This window comes from Pyrus communis, chromosome 17 (genome assembly GCF_041283825.1).
Source record: "Pyrus communis isolate YQ-2024b chromosome 17, ASM4128382v1, whole genome shotgun sequence".
NCBI lineage: Eukaryota > Viridiplantae > Streptophyta > Magnoliopsida > Rosales > Rosaceae > Pyrus > Pyrus communis.
Genome location: NC_142581.1, coordinates 3,815,557 through 3,839,169, shown reverse-complemented (window position 1 = coordinate 3,839,169; position 23,613 = coordinate 3,815,557). Strand labels below are relative to the sequence as shown.

The 23,613-nt window shown below is 38.4% G+C and overlaps 3 protein-coding genes and 1 pseudogene across 5 annotated transcripts; 1 reads left to right on the top strand and 3 right to left on the bottom strand.

Annotated features, from left to right (window-relative positions):
* Positions 1-1,555: 1,555 nt before the first annotated feature.
* Positions 1,556-7,655, bottom strand: LOC137707493 (alpha-1,4 glucan phosphorylase L isozyme, chloroplastic/amyloplastic). 2 transcript variants are annotated; one of them, XR_015958742.1, is made up of 16 exons: positions 7,111-7,655; positions 6,399-6,637; positions 6,193-6,294; positions 5,867-6,043; positions 5,491-5,766; positions 5,019-5,290; positions 4,805-4,922; positions 4,330-4,716; positions 4,089-4,241; positions 3,851-3,979; positions 3,450-3,686; positions 3,162-3,238; positions 2,500-2,686; positions 2,206-2,406; positions 1,864-2,075; positions 1,556-1,729 (listed from the first exon to the last, which is right to left on the bottom strand). XR_015958742.1 is itself a non-coding variant. In XM_068446369.2 (15 exons), exons 1-15 carry the CDS (start codon positions 7,319-7,321, stop codon positions 1,959-1,961), a joined length of 2,883 nt encoding a protein of 960 aa, XP_068302470.2. In that variant the 5' UTR covers positions 7,322-7,655; the 3' UTR covers positions 1,556-1,958. The 2 variants fall into 2 exon arrangements, 1 of the variants encoding a protein (XP_068302470.2); XM_068446369.2 differs by having other exon boundaries at positions 1,556-2,075.
* A 2,325-nt stretch (positions 7,656-9,980) lies between these two features.
* Positions 9,981-11,912, top strand: LOC137708751 (BAG family molecular chaperone regulator 8, chloroplastic). Its single transcript, XM_068447903.2, has 2 exons — positions 9,981-10,733; positions 10,839-11,912. The coding sequence occupies exons 1-2, from the start codon at positions 10,137-10,139 to the stop codon at positions 11,625-11,627; spliced, it is 1,386 nt and encodes a 461-aa protein (XP_068304004.2). The 5' UTR covers positions 9,981-10,136; the 3' UTR covers positions 11,628-11,912.
* A 462-nt stretch (positions 11,913-12,374) lies between these two features.
* LOC137708750 (protein FAR1-RELATED SEQUENCE 5) lies at positions 12,375-15,073 on the bottom strand. Its single transcript, XM_068447902.2, is given in 3 exon segments — positions 12,375-12,529; positions 12,532-14,728; positions 14,935-15,073. Coding segments are annotated over 2 exon segments (2,172 nt in total). The 5' UTR covers positions 14,647-14,728; positions 14,935-15,073; the 3' UTR covers positions 12,375-12,472.
* Positions 15,074-18,217: 3,144 nt separating this feature from the next.
* LOC148689279 (uncharacterized) lies at positions 18,218-20,460 on the bottom strand (annotated as a pseudogene). Its single transcript, XR_015958246.1, has 2 exons — positions 20,014-20,460; positions 18,218-18,427 (listed from the first exon to the last, which is right to left on the bottom strand). The product of XR_015958246.1 is annotated as an uncharacterized LOC148689279 (transcript).
* Between the last annotated feature and the right edge of the window lie 3,153 nt (positions 20,461-23,613).

The following is a 23,613-nucleotide window of genomic DNA, read 5'->3' as shown; positions in this document are numbered from 1 at the left end:
TTACTAGAACCAATGTGCAAGAAAGCAAGATCTAAGTCTTGCATTGCACTTACAGCTCAGGGACAGTCTTCATTTTTTTCTAAAAGACTAGACAAACATCCTAAATGGGCATGAAAATGCATGTGCGGATTAGGGGAGTTGGTCACTATGAGGGTAACATGTTCGCTTCTTGTACTTTACTTTGAATCTCTCTTCTTGTGTATTAGTGACACATCCCGGCTCAGCCCCCATCACATCTCGGGCTCAACTTCACCGTATCACAATATTTTTCGCTTTGGGTCCTGACCACACCCTCACAATTTTGTTTTTGGGAACTCACACAAGAACTTCCCAATGGATCACCCATCCTGAGAATGCTCTTGCCCGAACTCGCTTAACTTCGGAGTTCCGATGGAACCCGAAGCCAGAGAGTTCCCAAAAGGCCTCGTGCTAGGTAGAGATGAGAATATACATATAAGGCTTATAAGATCCACTCCGCTAGGCAATGTGGGTCACCCATTTTGGGATTGCTCCAGCCCAAACTCGCTTAACTTCGGAGTTTTGATGGAACCTGAAGCCAGTGAGCTTCTAAAAAACCTCGTGCTAGGTAGAGATGAGAATATACATATAAGGCTTACAAGATCCACTCTCCTGGACGATGTAGGATGTTACAATTAGAATCGTTTGTAGTATTTAATTCACATTTAACGGGGATCAATCATATTTTATAGGTCATGGACCGGCCCAGCCTAATCGTAGGGGTGGGCTTAATTTCAAATCGGAATACTCTAGGTCTTGCATTATAAGTTAAGTTACATTTTTAAATTCTTTACCATATTATACCGAGCCCTTTAAGGCCCTGTTTGGCACATCGGATAAATGATCGGATAGGATTAGTTATACGGACCCGGGTGTTTGGCGTTCACTCGTACTAAATAAGCACCGGATTAATTTAACCGGTCGGATAGGATAATACGGTATACACCCGCTTAATAAAACCAACCAAAACGTCCGGATTATTTAGTCGGGGAAGAAGAATATGGGAGAGAAAGGGAGGGAGTTTGGGGGGTGTGGCGGAGAGAGCTGGGGAACAATTATTTGGGATTCTTCTATCGTCGGGGAAGAAGAAGGGAGAGAGAGGGAGGGTGTTTGGGGGGTGCGGAGAGACCTGGGAACAAAAAAATGATTTCATTTAAAAATTTTTTTTTTTTTAAAGTTTGATGCCTCCTATCTAGTATAATATCAAACACAGTATAAATAATACGATCGCTAGTCCAATACTGCACCAAACACCCGACTAATTTAGTCAGTACTATCCGGTGGCTATTTATCCTATCCGACAGAAATAGTCAATACAGTCCGGGCTGCCAAACGAGGCCTAAGTGTACTAACTAGCCGGTGTAGAGAGTACTAAAAGCCATCAAGCGGCTAACTTTATCCGGCGATTAATTTATACATGAGGACAACAAACACTAGGCTTAAGTGCTTGATTGCATTATAAATCAAGTTACATTTCTAAATTTATTACTATATTATACCGAGCTTTTTTAGCGTACTAACTAACGGATGTAGAGAGTACTAAAAGCCATCAAGCAGCTAACTTTATTCGGCGATCAATTTATACATGATGCCAACAAACACTAGGTTCATATTATTTAGTACCATCCAGGGTGCTACACGGTGTGCCAAACGAGAGCTAACTCATTTGTTTTGCTCCAGTACATTTTCCCTCTTACAACTTGTCTTCGTGCTACAAAAAAAAAAACTAATTCTTACTGAACCAAACGAGATGGTGGTGCTTATTTAAAAAAACCGTTTTTTTCCCGAGCATTTAAGGTAATAGTGTAGCAACCAAACGCTGCCCTTTTATTCCGAGCAGTTTACCTTTGCATGAGAAGGAGAGAGAGAGAGGGAACAATAAAAGCCGAGGATCATCACAACAACGTGGTAAGACCGTGTTTGGTTACGAGCAGAAACTTCTATGGCAACTCGACGGGGTTGATGTTCCATATGTCATTAGCATATTCGTGAATGGTTCTGTCACTGCTAAACTTGTACGAGCCTGCTGTGTTCAGGATCGACATTCTCGTCCATCTCTGTCACCCGAAAACATCAGGTAAAAACATTAGTGCTCAGGGCTATAAAACATGTTGAGATTCAGCAGAGTAAATGTATGCCGGCGATGTATCAGTACCAAGGAGGAATGTATGCCGTGAATTATCTCACCTTTTGGTCTCGATATGCCTCATCAACCTTCTCTTGGCATTCTATGTAACTGGGGAAGTCCTTGCCGACGAGGAAATAATCTGCACGGCCAAATCCTTCATTTCCTTCCAGGGATCCAATCAGTTCGTCATAATTGTCTGACCCAAAAACACCGCTTTTGACGAATTCCTTGACTTCCTCAAAACGTGGGTCTGGAACGAACTGCATAAAGAGAGACATCAAAATTGCATCACAAAGGCGGTTCTTAAACAATAACATGGGAATGAAAGTAACAATTTGGTTACTGAGACAAACCTTCCCCAAGGCTCGTTCTTTTCTCAGCCCAGCAATCTCATGAGCTTCAGCACCAAATAGGAAAAAGTTGTCTTCTCCAACCTCTTCTCTTATTTCAACATTGGCCCCATCCAGAGTCCCGATTAGGATGCAGCCGTTCATTGCAAACTTCATGTTGCTGGTTCCACTGGCCTCCATCCCCGCGGTACTACAAAATAAATAACAATTGAAAAAAGGTCGAAATAACATAACAGTTGGTTTGCGCGTATGTTTAGCTTCAATCAGTTCCATTGAAGTCATTCCCGCTCAAGCTCCATGCCTTGTACGAGTAAGATCCCATGATATATTATCCAGCACAAGGAAGGCTCACCTAGATTTTTAATTTAATACACAACGCTCTGAACTCTCTGGTCTACAAGTTACAAGTGTAATCGATGTACTTCAAGTTGGCTACGGCAAAAACTATAACTTCCCCAGCTAATCTGCTTGAATTTGACTATTGGCTATTCTCGCAAACCCAGCCAAACCCCCTTTTTCTTACTAAACTATCAATTATTGCTTAAAACTTAAGCAGTGGAAATTTTTTAAAACCAATACTGATGCTTCTCCACTTACCCCTCGCAGACAAAAAAATCATGTGGCCAGCAAAAGTAAGAATCATACAACGAATAAGACCGCATTACCTGATGTGCTGTGAGAGCTCACTTGCAGGAATTAACTGTTCAGCAACACTGACATTGTAATCAGGGACGAAGACAACCTAATATGACAATCGATAATAAAAATTAGTGGGTAGGTAATTCAGATGAACTCACAGCAAATCGAAAATACACGCATGTAAAGATATTGTGTGTGTTTGTTCTTTTACAGAGCCAACTTATATTTACTGTAAGTCAATAAAGCATTGCAAATCACTTGTTTTTATCAAGTTGTTAATGCCAGGACACTATTAACACCAAAGATATCCATACCTTCAGTAGATCACCAATACTGGGATCACAATTCACTGTTGCCCCTACATCTGTGATAAATTTCACGATTCTCTTGGCTTGCACATACGTAGCAAATGCTTTTCCTCCAAACATACAAACTCGTGGAACAAACTTTGATTTCCTTTCCGAAGCACTCATTTCTTTCATTTTCTTGTAGCGGTAAACAATTCCCATAATGTTCATCAGTTGTCGCTTGTATTCATGAATGCGCTTCACCTGAACAGAAACATGCGAATAAGAAAAGAAAACTTTGATTGAGGCATGATGAGAAACACAAGGAAATTTGTGCAGTGAATAAACCAACTATGCGCGAAGTTGGCTGTGCAGGCTTCCATCTATTTAATACACATTTGGAGGAGATTTGAATGCATAGAAAATACCTGTATATCGAACATTGCATCAGGGTTGACAGAATATCCCGTTCTTTCTTTGATCAACGACACAACTTTCAACTTGTTGTTCCTTTTTGCTTCCCTCCATTGGGTTTGGAGGTCCTGATTATCTGCAAACTATAACAAAATCAAATAACTGAGATAAGTATTGGCCATAACACCGAAACTGCAAAATTTATACAAAAGTCAACATAAACTCCAAATTGTTTATTCTTATGCTTTTTACCTTTCGTAATTCAGCCAGTTTTTCAGTATTTAAGACCCAGTCTTCCGTGCCAATCCACTTCGTTATAATGTTACTTAAATCTGGATTACAGAAGCGGATCCATCTTCTCGGTGTCACACCATTTGTTTTGTTTTGAAATTTATTAGGCCACAACTGCCAAATTTGCAGGTTAGAGATCGATAGAAGAGCAATTTTTGAACCTTGAAAGAGCCTTGTCTTTACAAAAACCGTCAAGGCTTACCTTATAAAATGAATTAAATACTTCATCTTTCACTATCTCACTGTGTATTTCAGCAACACCATTTACTGCATGACCACCCACAACACACAGATTCGCCATACGTACTAACTTCGGTGGTTCCACCACAACCTTTTTTTGTTTTTCCTCTTCGTGTTTCTTCACAGGTACGTTTTCTTCATCAGCAGATTCGTCAGCAGACTCATCTTCCTCTTTTGAATCTTCAATTTCTTCACTGGGAACAGTAATGGAACTCTTTTTGGGTTTAACAATCAAATCCGCAAATTTGGCAGGCAAGTCAACATTTTCTAATATTCTCATCTCCTTAAGTTTCTTATCTAATAAATCATAGTCTGCTGTGTGATACTCCGAAATTATGGTCTGAATGAGCTGCAGAATTTGCAAACACAAGAAATCCGTAAATTTAAAATCTCCAAAGGTAAGAACTGTTTAAATTTAGTACACAGTCCTCCTTTACCTCCTCATCAATCATCTCTATGATCTGAACGTGTCGAGGAAGCAGTTTCTCCACAAGTTCCAAACTCCATTTCTCCAAGGCCTCAGGTAGAACAGTATGGTTTGTATATGCAACCGTTCTAGAACACACGTGACAGGATGTAAGGCAAAAGAAATTGCTACAGTTAAGCATGTACCACTAACAAGTCTTCCTACATAATAACAAAAGGTGTTACCTTTGAGTAATATTCCACGCCTCCTTCCAGTCCAAGCCCTTCAAATCAATCAAAATTCTCATCAGTTCAGGGATGCAGAGGGTTGGATGAGTATCGTTCATCTGCACTGCGACCTTCTTGGGGAACTCTTGCCATTTGACATTTGCTCCAGATCTTCTCTCAAAACGTGCAACAATATCTTGAAGAGAAGCAGAACATAAAGTATATTGCTGCTTCAAACGAAGTGCCTTGCCCTCCATTGATTCATCTCCAGGATAAAGTATGTAGCAAATCTGTTAATCATTGGAAAAACAGATATAAAACTGGAAATCTATATTTTCGGATCAAAGCGACTGAGGGCTGATGAAAACCACATTCATTACAAGAAAGATTTATGAAATCATGAGCGGACACAAGCCTGTTTTCTCTGGAGCAGTTAAAGGGGAAATTGGAAAATAAAGAAAACCGAAAGGAAAGGAGCACAATATACAACCTTTTCAGCATTTGCTAAAGCTTCAGATGCCTTCGTGTGCTCTCCAGAATTAAAAGCATATAAATCAAGATCCTGTGATGAAGCTTTCGTTGACCAAAGCCGCAAGTTGATCGTGGTTTTAGTTTTGTATCCTGGTATTGGAACATCATAGGCAACAGCATCTATGTCTTCTCCCCCAATCCAATGTCGTTTTCCATCTGATCCAGTAACAACCTTTCCATAGAATTTTATTGGATAGGAGACATCATTTCTCACAATCTCCCATGGATTGCCCATCTGCAAGATTCAGCAACTAATAAGACATAACGATTTCACCAAAAACCTTTAAAGAAAGTGAGTCGTTGAAGCGAAATATAAAAACAGAAAGCATACATACCTCAAGCCAATCCTCAGCAACTTCTTCTTGACCATCTTTTGTAATTCGCTGTTTAAATAAGCCATACTTGTACCTGAGTCCATAACCCCAAGCCGGATAATTTAAAGTTGCCAAAGAGTCCAAGAAGCAAGAGGCAAGCCGACCAAGACCCCCGTTTCCAAGTGCAGCATCTGGCTCCTATAATCAAATCATCTATATAAGTTGGTTGCACCAACACACGAACGCAAAGCATGGAGAGAAGAAAGAGAGCCATAACTAACGCAAAATTGATATGAATGTCCGCAACCAAATTTTAACGAAAAAGTAAAGACTAGTCGGAACCTCACCTGGTTAGCAACATTTTCTAATTTGTGTCCAAGTTTGCTTAAAGCCTCAGCATATGCACCATCTAGCTCTAAATTACCAACGGCATTTAACAGCGCTCTACCCTACAAAAACAGAACTTTATGAAACGAGGCATATTGCAGGCTATAGGTGACAGAAATGCACATCCGCACTTGTGGGAAACAAATACAGGGAATTGATGACAAACCTGCAAAAATTCCATTGACAAATAATATGCCTGCTTTGCATTCAATTTTTCATAATAATTATTTGTTGCATTCCAGTTAACAATGAGCGCATCACGAACACTTTGTGCAGTTGCATAGAAGGCCTTTGGAAGCTCAAATTGCTCCGGAGAAAACAACGGGGTGAACTCTGCGTGGTATTTGATGCTTGAAGCGATGGATGCAGCATCTGGTGTGAATGAGCTGAATGCGCTTGCAGCATCTAAGTAAAAAATAGAGAGTGCTAAATTGAGTAAAACACAATATCTCGAATCATTACATTAAAACATAAGGAAGAAAGGCACAATCTCTCCAAAATATATATATATATATATATATATATCAAAATTGAGAATTTGATGGGGATCATCCTAAGCCCTCCCAGCAAACCAATCACATATTTACCATGTCAGCATAAAAAAAGGATCCGAAACCCATCAGCTAACACGCGCCATCTATCGATTCAAGATAGCTAAAATCCATCTTAACCAGATGATTTTCAAGCTCTCAGCCATCTAATTAACAAACCCCATGTTCAAAAACTCCACAAAATTTAAGTTTGATTGGAAACACGGATAGTAAATTATCATCACCGGATGAACAAAGCATGGATCTTTAATACATTTTTTATGTAAACTAATCGAGTGACGAACAATCAAAGCATCACAGAAGAGAGAGGAAGATGAGGAGGAGGACCTTGTTCGATGATCGGATCCTTGAGCTCGTGAGGCTTGTCCAGAACGTTCTTCACGGAGAAGGAAAACGACCGCCTCCGATTCGAGGTCCTTGTGAACAAAAGCTTGGATTTGTTCTTCCTGGAACAGAAATCGATCAATTTGGATTGCGACTTGCAATGCCACACTGCCTCTGGTCCGCTGCGAGTTGCAAAGAATTGGGAAGCTGCCATTGCTATAAAATGTTCTCTCAGAAGAAGAAGACGACACTCTCGGTGTTTGAGTTTCTAAGTCACTGAGCCACCGAGACTCGTTCGTTTGTTTGTGAATGTGATGCGGACACTACTGCGATTATGAGGATCTACCTTCTTATCTCCTTTCACGAGACTTCACTCTCTCTTTCTCTCTCCTCTCTCTCTCTCTCTCTCTCTCTCTCTCTCTGAGTTTCCCAATGATCACGGGCCCCACTCTGTTTCTTTTATTAAATGCACTTTGCACTTCCGATTCATATGACAGTGGAGATGTGGTGCATCCGTACCTGTGGTTTCATCTTGCATGAAATGTTCCACCGAAGTAGTAAGTACCCGTTAATATGTGAGAAAAACTTAGGCATGACGGTATATTAGTGGATTAATACATCTGTGACGATGAACGCATTTCACATAAATCATTCTTCTTAGCTAAGTTACTATATCCACTCTTTCTTTCCAAAAATGAAGTATTATGCATGTGATTTTATTATAAGGGTATCTGGATTGAATATCGTAGGACCATGTGAAAAAGTTATATCATTTTGTTCTATTGTCATTCAGTTAAGTTTATTTTCTTTATCCAAATTTGAATCTTCTTATTAAAAATCAACTAAAATTAAATTAGAATGTTGATTGTGAAAAGGAATAAAAAATTGATATTTTAGCAATAATCGACTTTAAAGTTTAGAGATTAGCTACAATACTTATAAGTATTTAATGTAATAACTCTTTGAGGGTCAAATATATTCATGTGAAGAAAAATGATAAAAGTGAGACTCTACATGGACTCTAAGCCACCCCACTTTTAGCATTGGAATTTACGTTAAACTGTGGGGTGACAGATAGTCCATAAATTCATTTTAGTATTTCTCTTCATGTGAATATATTATTTAATACAATTACCCTAACTACCACTACGGTTTAGCAGTATTCCTCTAACTTATAAGTGAGAGGTTTTAAGCTCGATTCTCGTAAAAGATGAATTTGTACCACATTATTACTAGCATATTGTGAAACTAAATCCATATCCTCCTCTTTAATAGAGATAATATCGTCTTTTAAAAAAAAATATACAATTCCACTAATTATTATAGTCAAATCTTAAGGTTTAAACACAAATTTTGATATGGTTACCACATGATCCACATGGCATGCCTTTATTTGTTGATTATGATGAGTCAACTCTTTTGACTAATTTAGAGCCAGTTGAGTGCAACATTTGCATGGTTTCTGCAATTGCACTGGATCTGGATCTCTCTTCAATCTGTATTAATTTTTCATAAATAAAATAATAAATATGAAGAAATATGGCAACAAATTTCGGATCAAACCGGCATCGATTGGAGCTATTTTTCAGCCTAAATTACTACTTTAAATAAATTGACAGTTTTAATATTATATTCTGTCTATGATTGAACAGAAAGATTTTTCAATGTAATCAGCACATAGGGTGGTACACCATGTGTTATTACACAAATGGTGAAATATATTTGTTAAAAAGTTAATAACTTAACAATAAAATTTTTCACCACTTACATAAAAACATTGGTGTACCACTCGTATTTCGGACACAATAAAAAATTTCTTAATTGCACGGGTTTATATCTCCGGTTCGTTTTATTTGCACCGTCCACTTGTAAACATGCCATTTGATGAGTCACAAGCGACGACCACCATTGGTTCAGATTTTGGTGAAGCTAGCAACCAAAACTGCTGATTTCATCAATTCCTTGTTTATTCTGTTTTTAAATTATATTTTATAAATCATATCATTTGATGATTGAAAGTCTTTCTTTAATGATTTAAAGAAAGAATCAAACAACAATCGCGCGTAATATACGGTTTACAAAATAAAGTTAGAAAATGATCTGTCTAACATCACCTTATCAAAAATGAGAGTATGAGATCGATGAACTTGGATATAGAGAAAGTGAAAAATAAGAATCAAATCAACTAGTCCTTTTAGTTGATCCCACATTTCCAACTTTGAGAGTATACGAGTATTGATTTTAAGGCAAGACTCACATCTTTTTTCTCGAATCCTAATAAAATTTGTAAAAATGTGTAAACTCCAAGGTTGTAATGATTTTCTCTTTGAGTCTTTTCTCATACTCAATTCTAGTAAGTAAACATATCATTTATGTATTAAATTAAAAATTTGTGAAAAGAATTTCGTATGCTTAAGTTTTTTTATGTTAGTAAACACATGATAGGTCTTTGACCAAAAAAAAAAAAAAACACATGATAGGTCAAAAATCAATATGATACTAAGGTCATTTTATGTAAGCATACATGTCATAAGCTTAAATTTTCTTAAATCAGCTACTTAGTGTTCTCTTCGCTTTTAATTGAAAAGTTTTATATTCGAACTTCAGAACTAACCAAAAGAATTTCTCAAACCAATTTCAATTTGAAATTTTGGACCTTTGATTGACCCAATGCACTTACTTGGGTCCCAACCATACCAAAAGGGTTCAAATATAAGGACATGTAGGGCCACTTAACCAAATGGACTCCAAAACCGGTGACCATACAAAGACCAACAAAAGAACAACCATCAGCCTGGGGGCCATGCCACGTGATAGTCACATCACTTTCTGATCTGAAGTGTAATAAAGTTACATGCTTTAATTATCGGATCATCCAAATCCTTAAATTATCAAATTTTATAGTTTATTGCTACTTGGACAGCATCCATGGCAATGGAATCAAATTCTACTCAAAGACCCAAACCCCCATTTCCTCTACCATAAACCCATCATTTCCTTCCTAAACTTCACCTTCTTGGCTTCCACAAATGGCCTCCCACCACCACCTCCACCACCCTCACCCTCACCCTCACCACCACCAACCCCAACCCCCCACCACCGCCATTTGCTGCACCAGCTCCTACAACACCTGCTGCTGCACCCAATCCCACCACCCCTGTCCACCACCACCAGCAGCTACGGACCCACTTCTCCAAGCCCTCGCTTCTCAGTTCCTCCAGTCTAACCCACCAGATCCCTACTCTTCCCACCCCAATCACCACGCCCACAAATCCCACCACCCAAAAGATCGTTTCCACCACCAAGAACAGCAAGACCAACTTATCTTCTCCCTCCTCTCCCGCATCGAAGCCCTCGAAGCCTCCCTCCACCACTACTCCTCCTCCCACCGTTCCCACTCTCCGTACTCGCGGTCTCTCAGAGACTCCGCCGCCCGGGTGATTCAAACCCACTTCCGTGCTTTCCTCGTTCGCAGATCACAAACCCTCAGGCAGCTCAAAGACCTCGCATTCATCAAGTCTGCTTTCACCTCTCTCAAATCCTCGATTTCCAGTGAAACCCACTTGGATTTTCACGCCATTTCTCAGAAATCCATCGATTTACTTCTCAAGCTTGACTCGATTCAGGTAAATAATTTCATGGGTAAATTGCAATTTATCTATTTTTTTTATAAAGTTACTGCCTTTTTTGTTATTTTTTTAGAGGTTTTTGGTTGTGCACTTTGTTTCCAGAGCGGCGATCCGATTGTTAGGGATGGGAAGAGGTTGATTAGCAGAGATTTGGTAAGTTTTTTGGAGTTCATTGATGGGGTTGTTATGAAAAGGCATGGGCTTTCACTGAAAGCAGTGAAGAATGTGAGGATTGGTCAAAATGTTAACAAATCACGGGTTTTGCCCGCCAAGTGCGGTGGCGATTTGGGAAGGGATCAGAGGGAGAAGATTGAGAATTTGAGGGATAGGATCGAGAAGATTCGTGGGTTTGCAAGAGTTTCGGAGAATGATGAGGAAGATGTGGAGCTTGAAGGGTTTCAGCATGTCAGTGATGAAGATGAAGAAAACCTTAGACTTCGATTTAAAAATGGGGTATTGGTGAAAAGGCATGGGCTTCAACCTAAGGTCAAGAAAAATGTGAGCTTTGCGGAAAATGGGAATGTGTATCGGGTCATTAGCAACTCCGATGAACCAGTTTCGAGTGGGGATGGGAGTGATTCTAGTGATGATCATGGAGAGCTTATAGGGAACCTTTGCAGTGAGGTTGAAGAAGTTAAAGCCTTTGTTCAGGAGACTGAGGAGGATGACGAGGAGGCATTCACGGAGAATGGTGGATCACCAGAGGCTAGTAGTGATGGAGAAAGAAACCCTAGAGCCAGAATGATTCCGAGAAGAGAAGATATATATGAAACCAAAGGCCATGGTCAGGCTCGGAATGAGTATTTGTTATTCTCAGCTCCTTTGCCAGTGAAGATGGAGTCGAAAGCTGATATGGTGAAGAGAAACAAGCCTGTGAAACTTGTGAAATGAAGGAATGTAACCTGAGTTTATGTTTTGGGTCCTACAGTTTGTGTGTGGCTGTCGGGGTGGAAATTAGGTCTTCGCCATCGTATCATCCACAAATGTCATTCTAATCGTTAGGTTTTGGTCGATTAGTAGAACACCAAGAAATAGATGTCGGATGGGTGTTTGATCCTTTCCCTCGGCTGCTGATAGAGGGGGAGTCCGAACGCTATTCTGTAAGATGTTACCTTCCACCTAAAGATTCCCTGTATTTTGGATGATGAATTTAACCTGATTTCTTTCAACTTTTTACTGCTCCCTGTTTGTTCTCTCTTTGAAACGTTTACCAATTAAAAGGAATTAGGGCTTTTGAATTTATAGAAATCTCTTCAAAGATACAAAGACACCTTAACGCAAAGTTCATGTTACGGAAACCCAGTGCAGATTAATGAAACTTATTTCAAGAGGAAAATGGAAACCAGAAAGCCAAGTACTTCAAATCTTAAGCTGCATCTCTAAACGTAATGCTTGGAATTTTTTTAACATGAATTTATATTCAACGAACAGACAAAAGAAAGAAAAACCTCGAACTTGAATGAATGTCGGTCTCATATCCTCCATCTACTTGCTGCGTTGGCAAACGTTTAGTTTTTGTTGTCCTGCAAAAGAGAGAGAACCATGTAAGAGAAGGTGCGGATGTTCGACGCAGAGGAATGACTATCTCAACAAAAGTAACTTACATCTGCATTTTTTTTTATCTGAATCCTTAATCACTGGCCTGACATGTATTTGTTGAAGATATTTTCTTCAGAAGAGTCTCCTTTCTGGTGGTCGACGGGAACTATCAGCCTACCTGTCTAGCAATTGCGGTGTCATCTCCCTTGATAGCTTGTCCTAGCCCTAGTTTCTAGTTTTGAGGCATGGATTTCATGGCGTTTTGCTTGGCACTGACAATTTTTACCCTAGCCTCTCTTAATGCGTTGAGTGCCACCTTAAAGATTTGGTCAGATGCCATCCCTTCCTCTGCACATTTAATGGCTTCCTGGTACAGAAGATTGTATTGCAAGTTCCTGCCCTTTTGAGAATTTCCCTGTAATTCGACACATGGAAGGACATCCAACATAGCCTCTTCCTTCGCATTTCGGGTCCATCTCTTTAAGATATAACACGGTGGGAGTGTAAAGACATTTGTGGCTTTAAACACTGCAAGCACATGTCTGCAGAGGATCCCTTCAAATTCAAACATCTTGCAACTGCAACTAGCTAGTTGTTCAGCTATGTTAAAAGCTACGAAATAAATTTTATGTTCTTCGTTGAATCTTGCTATCTCATAAGTTCTTGTTCCTCCGTCCTCTGCACTTAATTTCACAGCAAACACGAGGGATTCAAAAACTTCATCCTGAAATATGGTGAACATGCTTCTTGTGTAGATGTCTGCTCCTTGCTTTTCCACAGGAAGTGGTGTTTTTAGAACCGGTTTAGTATGAAAAGTTTCGAACTCCGCCTTTGCTTCTTTCTCATATCTCTCATCTAAAGCCTTCTCATATTGCGCTGCAAAATCTTGTAAGGTAGTTCCAGCATTCACATAGCCATCAAAAAGTGAGTTCACACTCCCACTCTGCTGGGCAGCATACAGCCCGGCAAAGAATGTGTCTCTTATGTATACCGGAACCCACAATTTGCGATCAATATAAAGCGATTGAAGCCGATGACTCTCTCTAAGACTGTACTTATCAAGAAGCATCTGCCAAGCTGATTCAAACTCATCAGGTGTCTCGCTCTTGTTAATGCATCTATCAAATTCAACTTGAAAAGTCCTTGGGGTTACACTATATACATTTCCCATTTCCTTCGGCATTTTGCTTATGATATGCCACTTGCAAAATCGATGAATTGATTGAGGAAAAACTTGTTGCACTGCTCGACTTATAGTTGGGTCATAATCGGTTATAATTAGACCTGGCTGCCGTCCCGACATTGCCTCAAGCCAAGTTGTGAAGAGCCAAATGAAGGTAGATTCAGACTCATCTGCAAGCAATGCACAACCGAACAGAACTGAATGTTTGTGATGATTTACTCCAGTGATTGGCGCAAATGGCATTTTGTACCGGTTCACTTGATAAGTAGTATCAAAGGCTACAACATCGGAGAAACAGTTGTAAGCGATTCTTGATCTTGTGTCAACCCAAAAGACGCTACTCAGCCTCTCTTCTTCGTCAACCTGTATTGCATAATAAAATGCTGGATCACTCGCTTGCATAACCTTAAAAAACCCAAGCAAACTTTGGGCATCGATGCCAAAAGTGCTCAACCGGCCTCTTCCAATATAATTGACATCACTCTGCACAGCAAATGCCATCTTTCCAAAACTGCCAGAATCAGCCAAGACATCTGCGGAAGCATCCAAAGACAATCCCGGAGAACTGAAAGAGTTGCTACAACTTTTGTCAGGATCAAAATCCTGCTTATGCGACCTAAGAAAATGCCGCATAGCAGGAGTGACCAGCTCATGATTATGGTCCTTCTCTAGCTTCACCACATACCATCTCCCATTTTCGCGCTTCCTAACAGTCATCAGAGCCTTGCAACCTTCCCTAGTGATTGCCCTAGCACGCCTTCTCTTCACATCCTCGCCCGAATCTCTCTTTGCATTTTTCTCCCGGCGGAACCCTTCTTTAGAACAACAAAACTCCCTAGATATAATCGAATTATCCTTCTTCGAGCGGTAATATGAGTTCACGCGAATGCTAAACCCCGTTTGTTTAGCATACGCATTGTAAAAATTCCTAGCATCGTCTTCGGAGGTAAACTCCATACCCAATGTGGGCTCTATAATCCCACCTCCTACTAACCGTGACAAGTCAATCTCCACATCACCCTCTTTGCCATCATCCAACACCACCGGAGCTTCGACATCCTCTACGACACAATGTCCATAGCTTTCGCCTTCCAATGTCACATTCGAGTCCACTACCTTACCTCCGCATTCACCGGAAGGCTCTGCCTCCATGATGATATACTGTTCAATTTCAATGCCCTCTTGCATTACAAAATTAGAGGGTACCCTCCATTTCCGAAAGCGAAAACCTTACAAATTACAGCTCAAAACTAAAGGGTACCCTTCAACTCTGTAGCAAATTTAAAGTGAAAAAACACTCAAAATCTCATTCTTTGCATAAAAATATGAAAAATCATGCGAATTTTGGACCCAAATCAAAATTCTGCTACAAAATATTAGACAGTTATCTAAGAACTCAGATTAAATTACCAGAAACTCCCTCTCGAAGTCGTCAGAGTATTAAAGTTGATAAATTTAAAGGGTTTCAAAATTTACCTTACAAATTTTGGAGTTGCAGAGAGTGAGGGCGAGAAGAAGGAGAGGTGATGGGAGTTTAGACGAAAATGCGCGCCGCCGCGGACCAGAGGAATGGGAGGACTACAATTACGCTCTGCTTTCGCTTACCGAATACAAACACTACGTGAGCCGTCCGATGGTTTAAGTTGGGAGAGGTGTATTGGGAGATTGGACGGCTGATACGCTTCGTCCATAGGCTGAAATACAGCCCATTAGGCCGTCTCCAACCGAAGGCTGGCCAGATGGCTCGTTTGAACCCTCTGACTCTCTAAGAAATTAATATTTTATTAAACAGTGCATGATCATATTTCTTATCATCTCCAACTGAGGGTCAAAGGGCTAGAGCACTCGTTTTAGTCCTGTCACAAAAAATCATCTCCAACCGAGGGTCATAGAGCCAAATATAATTTTTATGTTGTTTAATGTTATTTAATGTTGTTTAATATTGTTTAATGTTGTTTCATGTTACTTAATGTTATGTAATGTTTAATGGTTTAGGAAGTTATAGAGAAAAAAATTTACAATTTTTAAAACAAATTTTGTAATTAAAAAAAAAGTAAAAAAAATATAAAAAAAATAACAGCTAGTTGACGTCAACTAGTTACCGTTGGTTTTCAAATTCTGGCCTGGCCCCAGGCCGGTTGGCCCTTTGGCCTTTTTTTGTCCAGTGAGACCCATGAGCCATTTGGCTTGACCCTCAGTTAGAGATAGTTTTCAGGTTATTTTTGACCCTCTTGACCCTTCGGTTGGATATGGCCTTATATTACTTTTGTAGGCTTTGATTATCTGGATCTGTTTAATTATGAGAATTGTTTCAGTTCCGAGTTAGGTTAGTTGGTTGAGATTTGCGTCCAACTCTTTTTTCACAAGTTCAAAATCCTCTCATGTATTTGATTGTTCTAAAATATCACATGTATTTGTTTAATTATAAGATTTGTTTCAATTTAGAGAAATTTTGAAATAGGTCCAATTTTATAGGCCACCTTTTGAAACAAGTCCAAATTTTAGTGACTTTTAACTTCTGGAATAGGTCCAATTTTTAGTTACTTTGGACCCATATCAAAAGACTGTTAGATCAGTTGGCTTCTGCCTTTTTCTTCATGAGTTCAAATTCCTCGATAGATTTGATTGTTCTAAAATATCACATTTGTATCCAAATAAAATTGTAAGGATTGTTTTTCTTGTCCTTCCTTTTGGCATTGCTTCAAAATTCAAGACTATTCATTGACTTAAATCAAATTTTCAATTTAAGAATATTTAGAGCAAGTTTAAAGAAAAGGTGGTTGTAATTAATATTTAACGATGTGATTATCTAAATCTTAAGCAGAGATAAATTAAGAACTCTTCAGGATCTAGATGATCTTTTCTATTAGACTTTGTATTAATTGAAGAGCAAGTTATTCTCTCATCCTGATTACTATAAATAGGTCACAACAAAGATAAACTAGTAAAAGCCACCATTTTTAGAAGATTTCAATCACGTCTCCAATGAATTCTACTATTGCAAATTCATTGATGCTTTTGAAATTCGAACTTCAAATCCTCACCAGAAGAAAGGTTATAAGATCATTCTTTATTGCAAAAATAAATGCAAACAGATATTCCTCTAGGGTACTCAAAATTCATAACTAATTACACCTTTAAACCGAAAAACTCAAACTTAAAGGCTTAAAATACAAATTCCTCTCATATATTTGCGTCCCACTCTTTTTTCACGTTCTGAGTTAAGTCAGTTGGTTGAGAATTGTTTCAGTTCCAAGTTAGGTCAGTTGGCTGAGATTTGCATCCAACTCTTTTTTTTTTTCACAAGTTCAAATTCCTCTCATATATTTGATTGTTCTAAAATATCACTTGTATGTCTTTAATTATGCGATTTGTTGCAGTTCTAGGTTAAATTGGTTGGCTTCGCCTTTTTTTTTTTATTGAGTTCAAATTCCTCCGATAGATTTAATTGTTCTAAAATATCACTAGTATCCAAATAAAATTGTAAGGATCGTTTTTCTTGTCCTTCTTTTTGCATTGCTTCAAAATTCAAGATTATTCTTTGACCTAAACCGAATTTTCAATTTAAGAATATTTAGAGCAAGTTTAAAGAAAAGGTTGCTAGTAATTAATATTTAACAGTGTGCTTGTGTAAATCTTAAGCTTCTTTGGGATCTAGATGATTTTTTATATTAAACTTTGTATTACTTAGAGAGCAAGTTATTCTCTCATCCTTATTACCATAAATAAAGAAAGTGTAAATTACACAGAATTACCTTAATTATTGGGTCATTAACAGTTTCATACCTTGTTTTTAAAAAGTTTCAATGTCATACCTTATCTACGAATTTGTTACAATTTCATACCTTCCGTCAATTGTCTGTCAATTCCTCCGTTAAAATGCTGACGTGGCATGAGGTGGGCACACTTTATATTAAAAAAATTAATAAAATATTAATTAAAAAAAAAAACCAAACCCAGATCCCATCCCCTTCATCATCTTCATCTTCCCGTCCACCCCCCCCCCCCCCCCAACCCCCTAAAAAAAAAAAACAGTTGAGGTGGTCTGGGGAAGGAAGGGTTGGGTGGGGTGCGACGATTTGGACAATTTGGGTTCAGATTTGTGAATTTTTTTTTTTTTTTGGTTAGATTTTGAATGGGAGGGAATGTGAAGAGAGTGGAGGAGAGGGAGGTGGGTGGAAGGCTCGGGAGGGAGAAAGGGAGGGGTTGCGGTTGGGGTTATGGGTTTGGAAGGAAGGTTTTTTTTTGTTGGGGGAAGGGGGGGTGGACGGGAAGATGAAGATGATGAAGGGGATGGGGTTTCGGGGGTGAAGGGATATGGGTTTCGTTTTTTATTTTATTTTTATAATTAATATTTTTAATATAAAGTGGGCCCTTCCTAATGCCATGCCATCATTTAACAGAGAAATTGACAAACACGGAAGGTATGACATTGCAACAAATTCGAAGATAAGGTATGACATTAAAACTTTTTAAAGACAAGGTATGAAAATGTTAATGACCAATAGTTGAGGTAATTCTGTGTAATTTATCCATAAAGAAATCATATTCCTGAATTCCTCAAGTCATTCTCCATCTTTCTCTCTCTCACCTGTCCCTCTGCAGTCGAGCTCTCTCTCCCTTCAGTAAAATTGGTCACAACAAAGGTAAACTAGTAAAAGCCACCATTTTCAGAAGATTTCAATCACATCTCCAATGATTTATACTATTGCATAATCATGATGTTTATGAAATTTGAACTTCAAATCCGCATCTGAAGAAAGGTTATAAATTTGTTCTTTATTGCAAAAAAATGCAAACAGATATTCCTCTAGGGTACTCAAAATTCATAACTAATTACACCTTTAAACCCAAAAACTCAAACTTAAAGGCTTAAAATACAAAGCTTAAGCCCCAGAAGTCCAATGAGCTACAGCATTACAAATGTTCCCTGAAATCGCTCGTCAACAGAAGTGAAAATTTCGCAAACCTGCACAAATCAAAGAATTGCAGCAACAATACGTCATGACTGCTACAAACATGCAAAGTATAAAAATTACGCTCATATTGAGAGATCCACAAGATATAAGTAGCCACCCATCAGGAGGTCACAAGGGGAACAAGTCTCAAATTGGGTTGGTCATGTGCAACGAACAACAGTTATCAGTATCGAGAAACAGTTGGCTCAACCATGACTAAAGGTAAACACAGCAATGTGAGTTGAGAGTTGAGGTTTAAAGCTAATCTCGATTATCAGAGTCTTATCATGAGTCATGAGTCATGAGTCATGACCACTGAATAGAACTTGTCTTTGCAAAATCAATGCTCGTTGTACAGTTTAGACAAATCACACAGCGGCATTCACTCTGATATCAAAGTATCATGTTTTATGGTTAGAAGTTAAGAGCGTCTAAAGAAACCGGATTGTAAAATGGATTATAGATAGAACTAGTCTTTGGAAAACATTGGCTTGTAAGGATCTTTCATTGAGTAATGTACTGAACAACTTAGAACTTATTTCGATGATTTTGTCATAAACAAAACCGGATTGTGAAAAGGCTTAAAGTTAGAACTTGTCTTTCCGGATGGCAAGGGTTTTTTAGAGAGTACTTGTACTGAACATCCCCGAACTTATTTCAATATAACTTGTCTTAACAAAACCGAATTGTAACGATACTTCGGAGTGTAAATGTACCGCACCTAATTGAACTTGTTTTTGAAAAACTGACTAACAGGGAGTACTGCTCAAGCGCATTTGGGAGGACAGGACATCTTTCTAAACATTGACACAAATCAAACACTGAGAAGCCAAATCACAAGAAGGAGAAGAACAAAGGCAAATAAGCCTTGAATATAATATTTTTGGATAGTTCCGGCCAAATCAAGAACTCACCTCACATTTCACAACCTCTAACTTCACTAAATAATTTATGATTTGATATCTATTTGTGCATTAAGTTTGATATATAATCTTTCCATGAAAAAAAACTAAACACTCTGAAATAAAATAAGCTTAGGGCCGTTTGATAACCATTTCATTTACAGTTTTTGGTTTACGATTTTTGGATTTATTTTATAAACAAAAATTAAAAACTGAAAACGAAATGGTTATCAAACAGCTCTACAGAAGTTAATCCAGTTTAAGCATTTTCACCATCAAAGAGGGAAAACACTACCTAACAATTTCGATTATCAAGATATAATCTTTTCATCAAAGAAACAGAATAGTCAGTCACTCAAATCATGAAGGCTAAGTTGGAATTAAGAAATAAAGAAATTTTACGATTCCCAGTAATTCCTATAGTGATTGAGACCTAAAGTTTCAATTTTTATTTCTTTACCCAAAATTACTCAGAAACAGAGAAAGCATCATTCATCCTCATTAATTAATAATTAAAAACCAAATTATGCATGCAAACCCATTAATCAGACAACCAAAAACCCTAATATAACCCAGACTAACAAAAACCCAACAAATTGAAGACCTGTGCGCACGCAAGTTCGAATTAGATTACAAAAACCCAACAAAATTAAGGAAAATTAATCATATTTAGTGTAGATAAGACGGGATTTTACCCGGAAATTAATCAATTTCGGTGCTTGATTGGGTTCTGAACCTCCATGACGCTCTTGAGCTTGGGGGCGTAGAGAGAGTAAATAACAGCCTGCCGCTTGGCGACCTCCAGCTGAGCCTTGCCATCTGAGAACGCGGCGGATATGGCAGACGGGTCCGAAAGGTTCCGATTCTGACGAAACGCGTCGACGGCTCTGCGTTTCGTGTACTCCCTGATGTTGTAGTCGGTGAATTTGCGAGCCACTCGGAGAAAAGAGCGGAACATCGTGAGCACCTCCGCCCGAGAAGGAACTCCGGCCGCTGCACTCATGGCGGTTGTTATGGCGCCTCCTCTGAGCTTTCTCGAGAGCAGAAGAAACGGCGAGAGAGATTGAGAGAGTGTGAGAGACACTTCGAACACGCTCTGAAGAAACGAAAGTTTGCGGCTTTTTGCTCGTTAGCTTCCTATATTGGTGGAACAAGCCGGTGCGTTTAATGGATACAGGATTATAAACGTGGCGGACCGCGAATGTAGTATGCTTTCTTGTGGAGAGATTTTTTGTATGTTCGGAACATAGTATAAAAACGACATTCTTATACAATTGGAATGACACATAAAAAAAAAAATTTACCATCTCGTGCTTCGAATACATTAAAAAATCTATATTTCTTGTGGATGGGGCGAGAGACGGTGAAGAACGACTTATCCATACACCTTTTGAAATGAAATATTAGCAATGCTTCTCTTCCCAACATCTTATTCTATTCCAAATTCCTACTCAACATATTCTTTGGCTTTGTGACTAAGTATAGGCTATAGGGCTTTGATTGTTTCATTGTCTGACATCCTGAATTAAAAGGGGCAGATGTCACTTGGACTAATTCAGAAACATTGGGCAATTTACTTTAAAATCCCCACTAACTGACTATACAGGAAAGAGTACAAATGATCGAACAACCGATAATAGAACAACCTATTCTTGGACAAGATGGGATTGTGCGTGTTTATGGATTGAACCAAATTCAAGCTTATGGACAGACGTTTTAACTTTATCACATGACGTTACATGATTAGTTTGGAACTTATCAACTTTGAGTCTTCATTTCATGCGAGTCCTTTTCATGGAGGTGTTTTTATGATACACGATATTGGTGTTGTAGAGGTTGAGCTACGACACATAAGGGGTAAAACTATTATTAGGTATTGAATTCATCATTTATGAAAGTCAAACTCGAAATTCCTCACGAGAAAACCAATAAAGTATTGTAAGGGAATCTTACCTTAAATTAGAATGTCATTGTTAGTGTAACAATTAACAATTGAATGTTGCTATGTGAATAAAGTAGAAACACATGTCAGCATTTGATTGGTTTGTGATGCTTTCATAGTGGCATTGCAAGTTTAGATGTGGCTTTATATGTCCCGCATGGGAGTGGAATATCACTCTTAGGAAAAGGATCATCGCCGGATTCTTTTTTTAGGGATTCTTGAGATTCTGCAATTATGTCCGTTCATCATACATCATGCGATCAGTTTTCGTTATATATTATTTATATTTGAATTTTAAATTTTAAATTTTAAATGATTTATGATCGCACGATGTACGATGAACGGACACGATTGTGGAATCTCTAGGATCCCTAGGAAACGGATCCAGCGGGGATCCTTTTTCTCACTCCTAGGCTCGATTTCTGTCAATTGGAGATGTGGCCGCACTTCCTTGCGCCTCGGTGGTTTGTCCTTGACGACATGCATATTTTTATGTATGTGTGCGGCGCATGGGCTTTGGGCATCAACGTCGTTAGCGGCGACTTTGGCCATTTGTAGGAAATTCGAAATGTTCAGCACATCAGTACACAATTTCTTGTTCCTCTAACAATTGTTACCATCACACAGAACACAAGTGTGTACGTGGTTCATCCAACTCGACTTCAAATATGAGCTATGTTTACTGGTATTTATATGAAATGAATTATAATTCGAGTGGTATGTTTACCAGCTCGAGAGCTTAAAGCATTGAAAGAGTGAAAACAGGTGGAGAGACGTTACAATGAGGAAGATTATCCCTTCCACACGGTATATATAATCCGCCCAAGGGTTCGTGAAAACCATATGAAAACCATATAAGTAATCGTGTAGGGGTCTGAACCTAAAAATTGATCAGAATTTTAAGATACATTTAAGCTTCTTTCTGAAAATCCATGTAGGATTGATTCGGTGTAAAAAGTTAAAAATTATCAAATCAGAATCGGAACTTCTAATCTAACTTACACGATTACTTAGAGCGTACGCTTGCAACTAACTTCATGCTCGATATATCGTTGGACAATCCTTGTCGGTTATCACATCATCTTAAATTCTTCAGCACATAAATTAGGCGCAATAACAGCTAAAGTTTGCACTACTTTGCCCTAAAAAGAGCAAAACAGCATATGGTGCACAAACCACAAACAGAAAGGTTCCATTCCATGGCCCAGTCAAGCATCTGCTCCCTCTATATCTATATCTCAACTTAAATTAGAAGCTTCCATGCTAATTACCAAATTAATGGATTTACTACTGCTAATCACCTTTCTATTAGAGTGGCGTTATTCCCATCCCAATATCTTATCTTCCCATCCATTTTGTAATGAAATTTTTAATTACAAATTTGCTTATATGTAAAATAACCGATAAAGACCTTAAAAGGTAGCTCTCGTTCACAAACTATTTATCTATCCTTAAACCCTCACCTAATAAAATTCCATTGCTGCTCAACTTGAAATCGTTATGATTCCACACTATTTTCTACATTTTCTGCAAATTAATTCTCATAAAAATCTAAAATTATTTCTTACTGGTGCAATAATTTTAGAGACAAGCTCGGAGTGGAGCGAGAGTGCTAATGAGGATATTTTAGGAGGAAAGAGCATTTTAATATTTTAACTTTTTATAGCAGATGAGATTATAATGTGGATGGAGAAATAGGACAATGGGGTAGGTTTAGTAGCTCTCTTCTATTATTGCTAATCAAATTTACTTAGTGCATGAGTCGGGACAAGGGTGAGAAATCAAATGCGTCATGGATTTGCAGCTACAGCATTCAGAAAGCAGCATTTATATTAGTTTAACTACTTTTGTTAATTACTTTAATTAGCAAAGTTTGATTTGCATAAGAAGCCGACTACTTGCAGAATTCGAATCCCCGGCCGGCGGTCAAACCCGGCAACTGGATGCCAAAAACGACATAATCCCCTTAACAATGTGCCCAAATTGTCGGCAAAGCGAAAACGGCATTAAACACAACACGAACAAAATGAAAAGTCCAACTTCTAGATCTTGGTATTTGATTAAGAAATTGAACGAGACTTCATTAGATTTAATTTAATAATCAATCATGACACGCGAATATACAATTTAATTCATAACCGCAAAAAAATAAAAATAAAAAAATCGAATTTCTTGACATCTCTCAAATTAAGAGCTAGCACGCAACAATTTGATATTCTCAAACAGGCAATGAGAGAAATGGTACTGCGCTTGATCCGGCCACACGATAGTAACTACGAGGCCCACTTTGAAGAGGGGTTTGATTTTGATTTTGGTTTGAATTTTCCTTTCTTGTTGTGCTAAAACGCCTAAC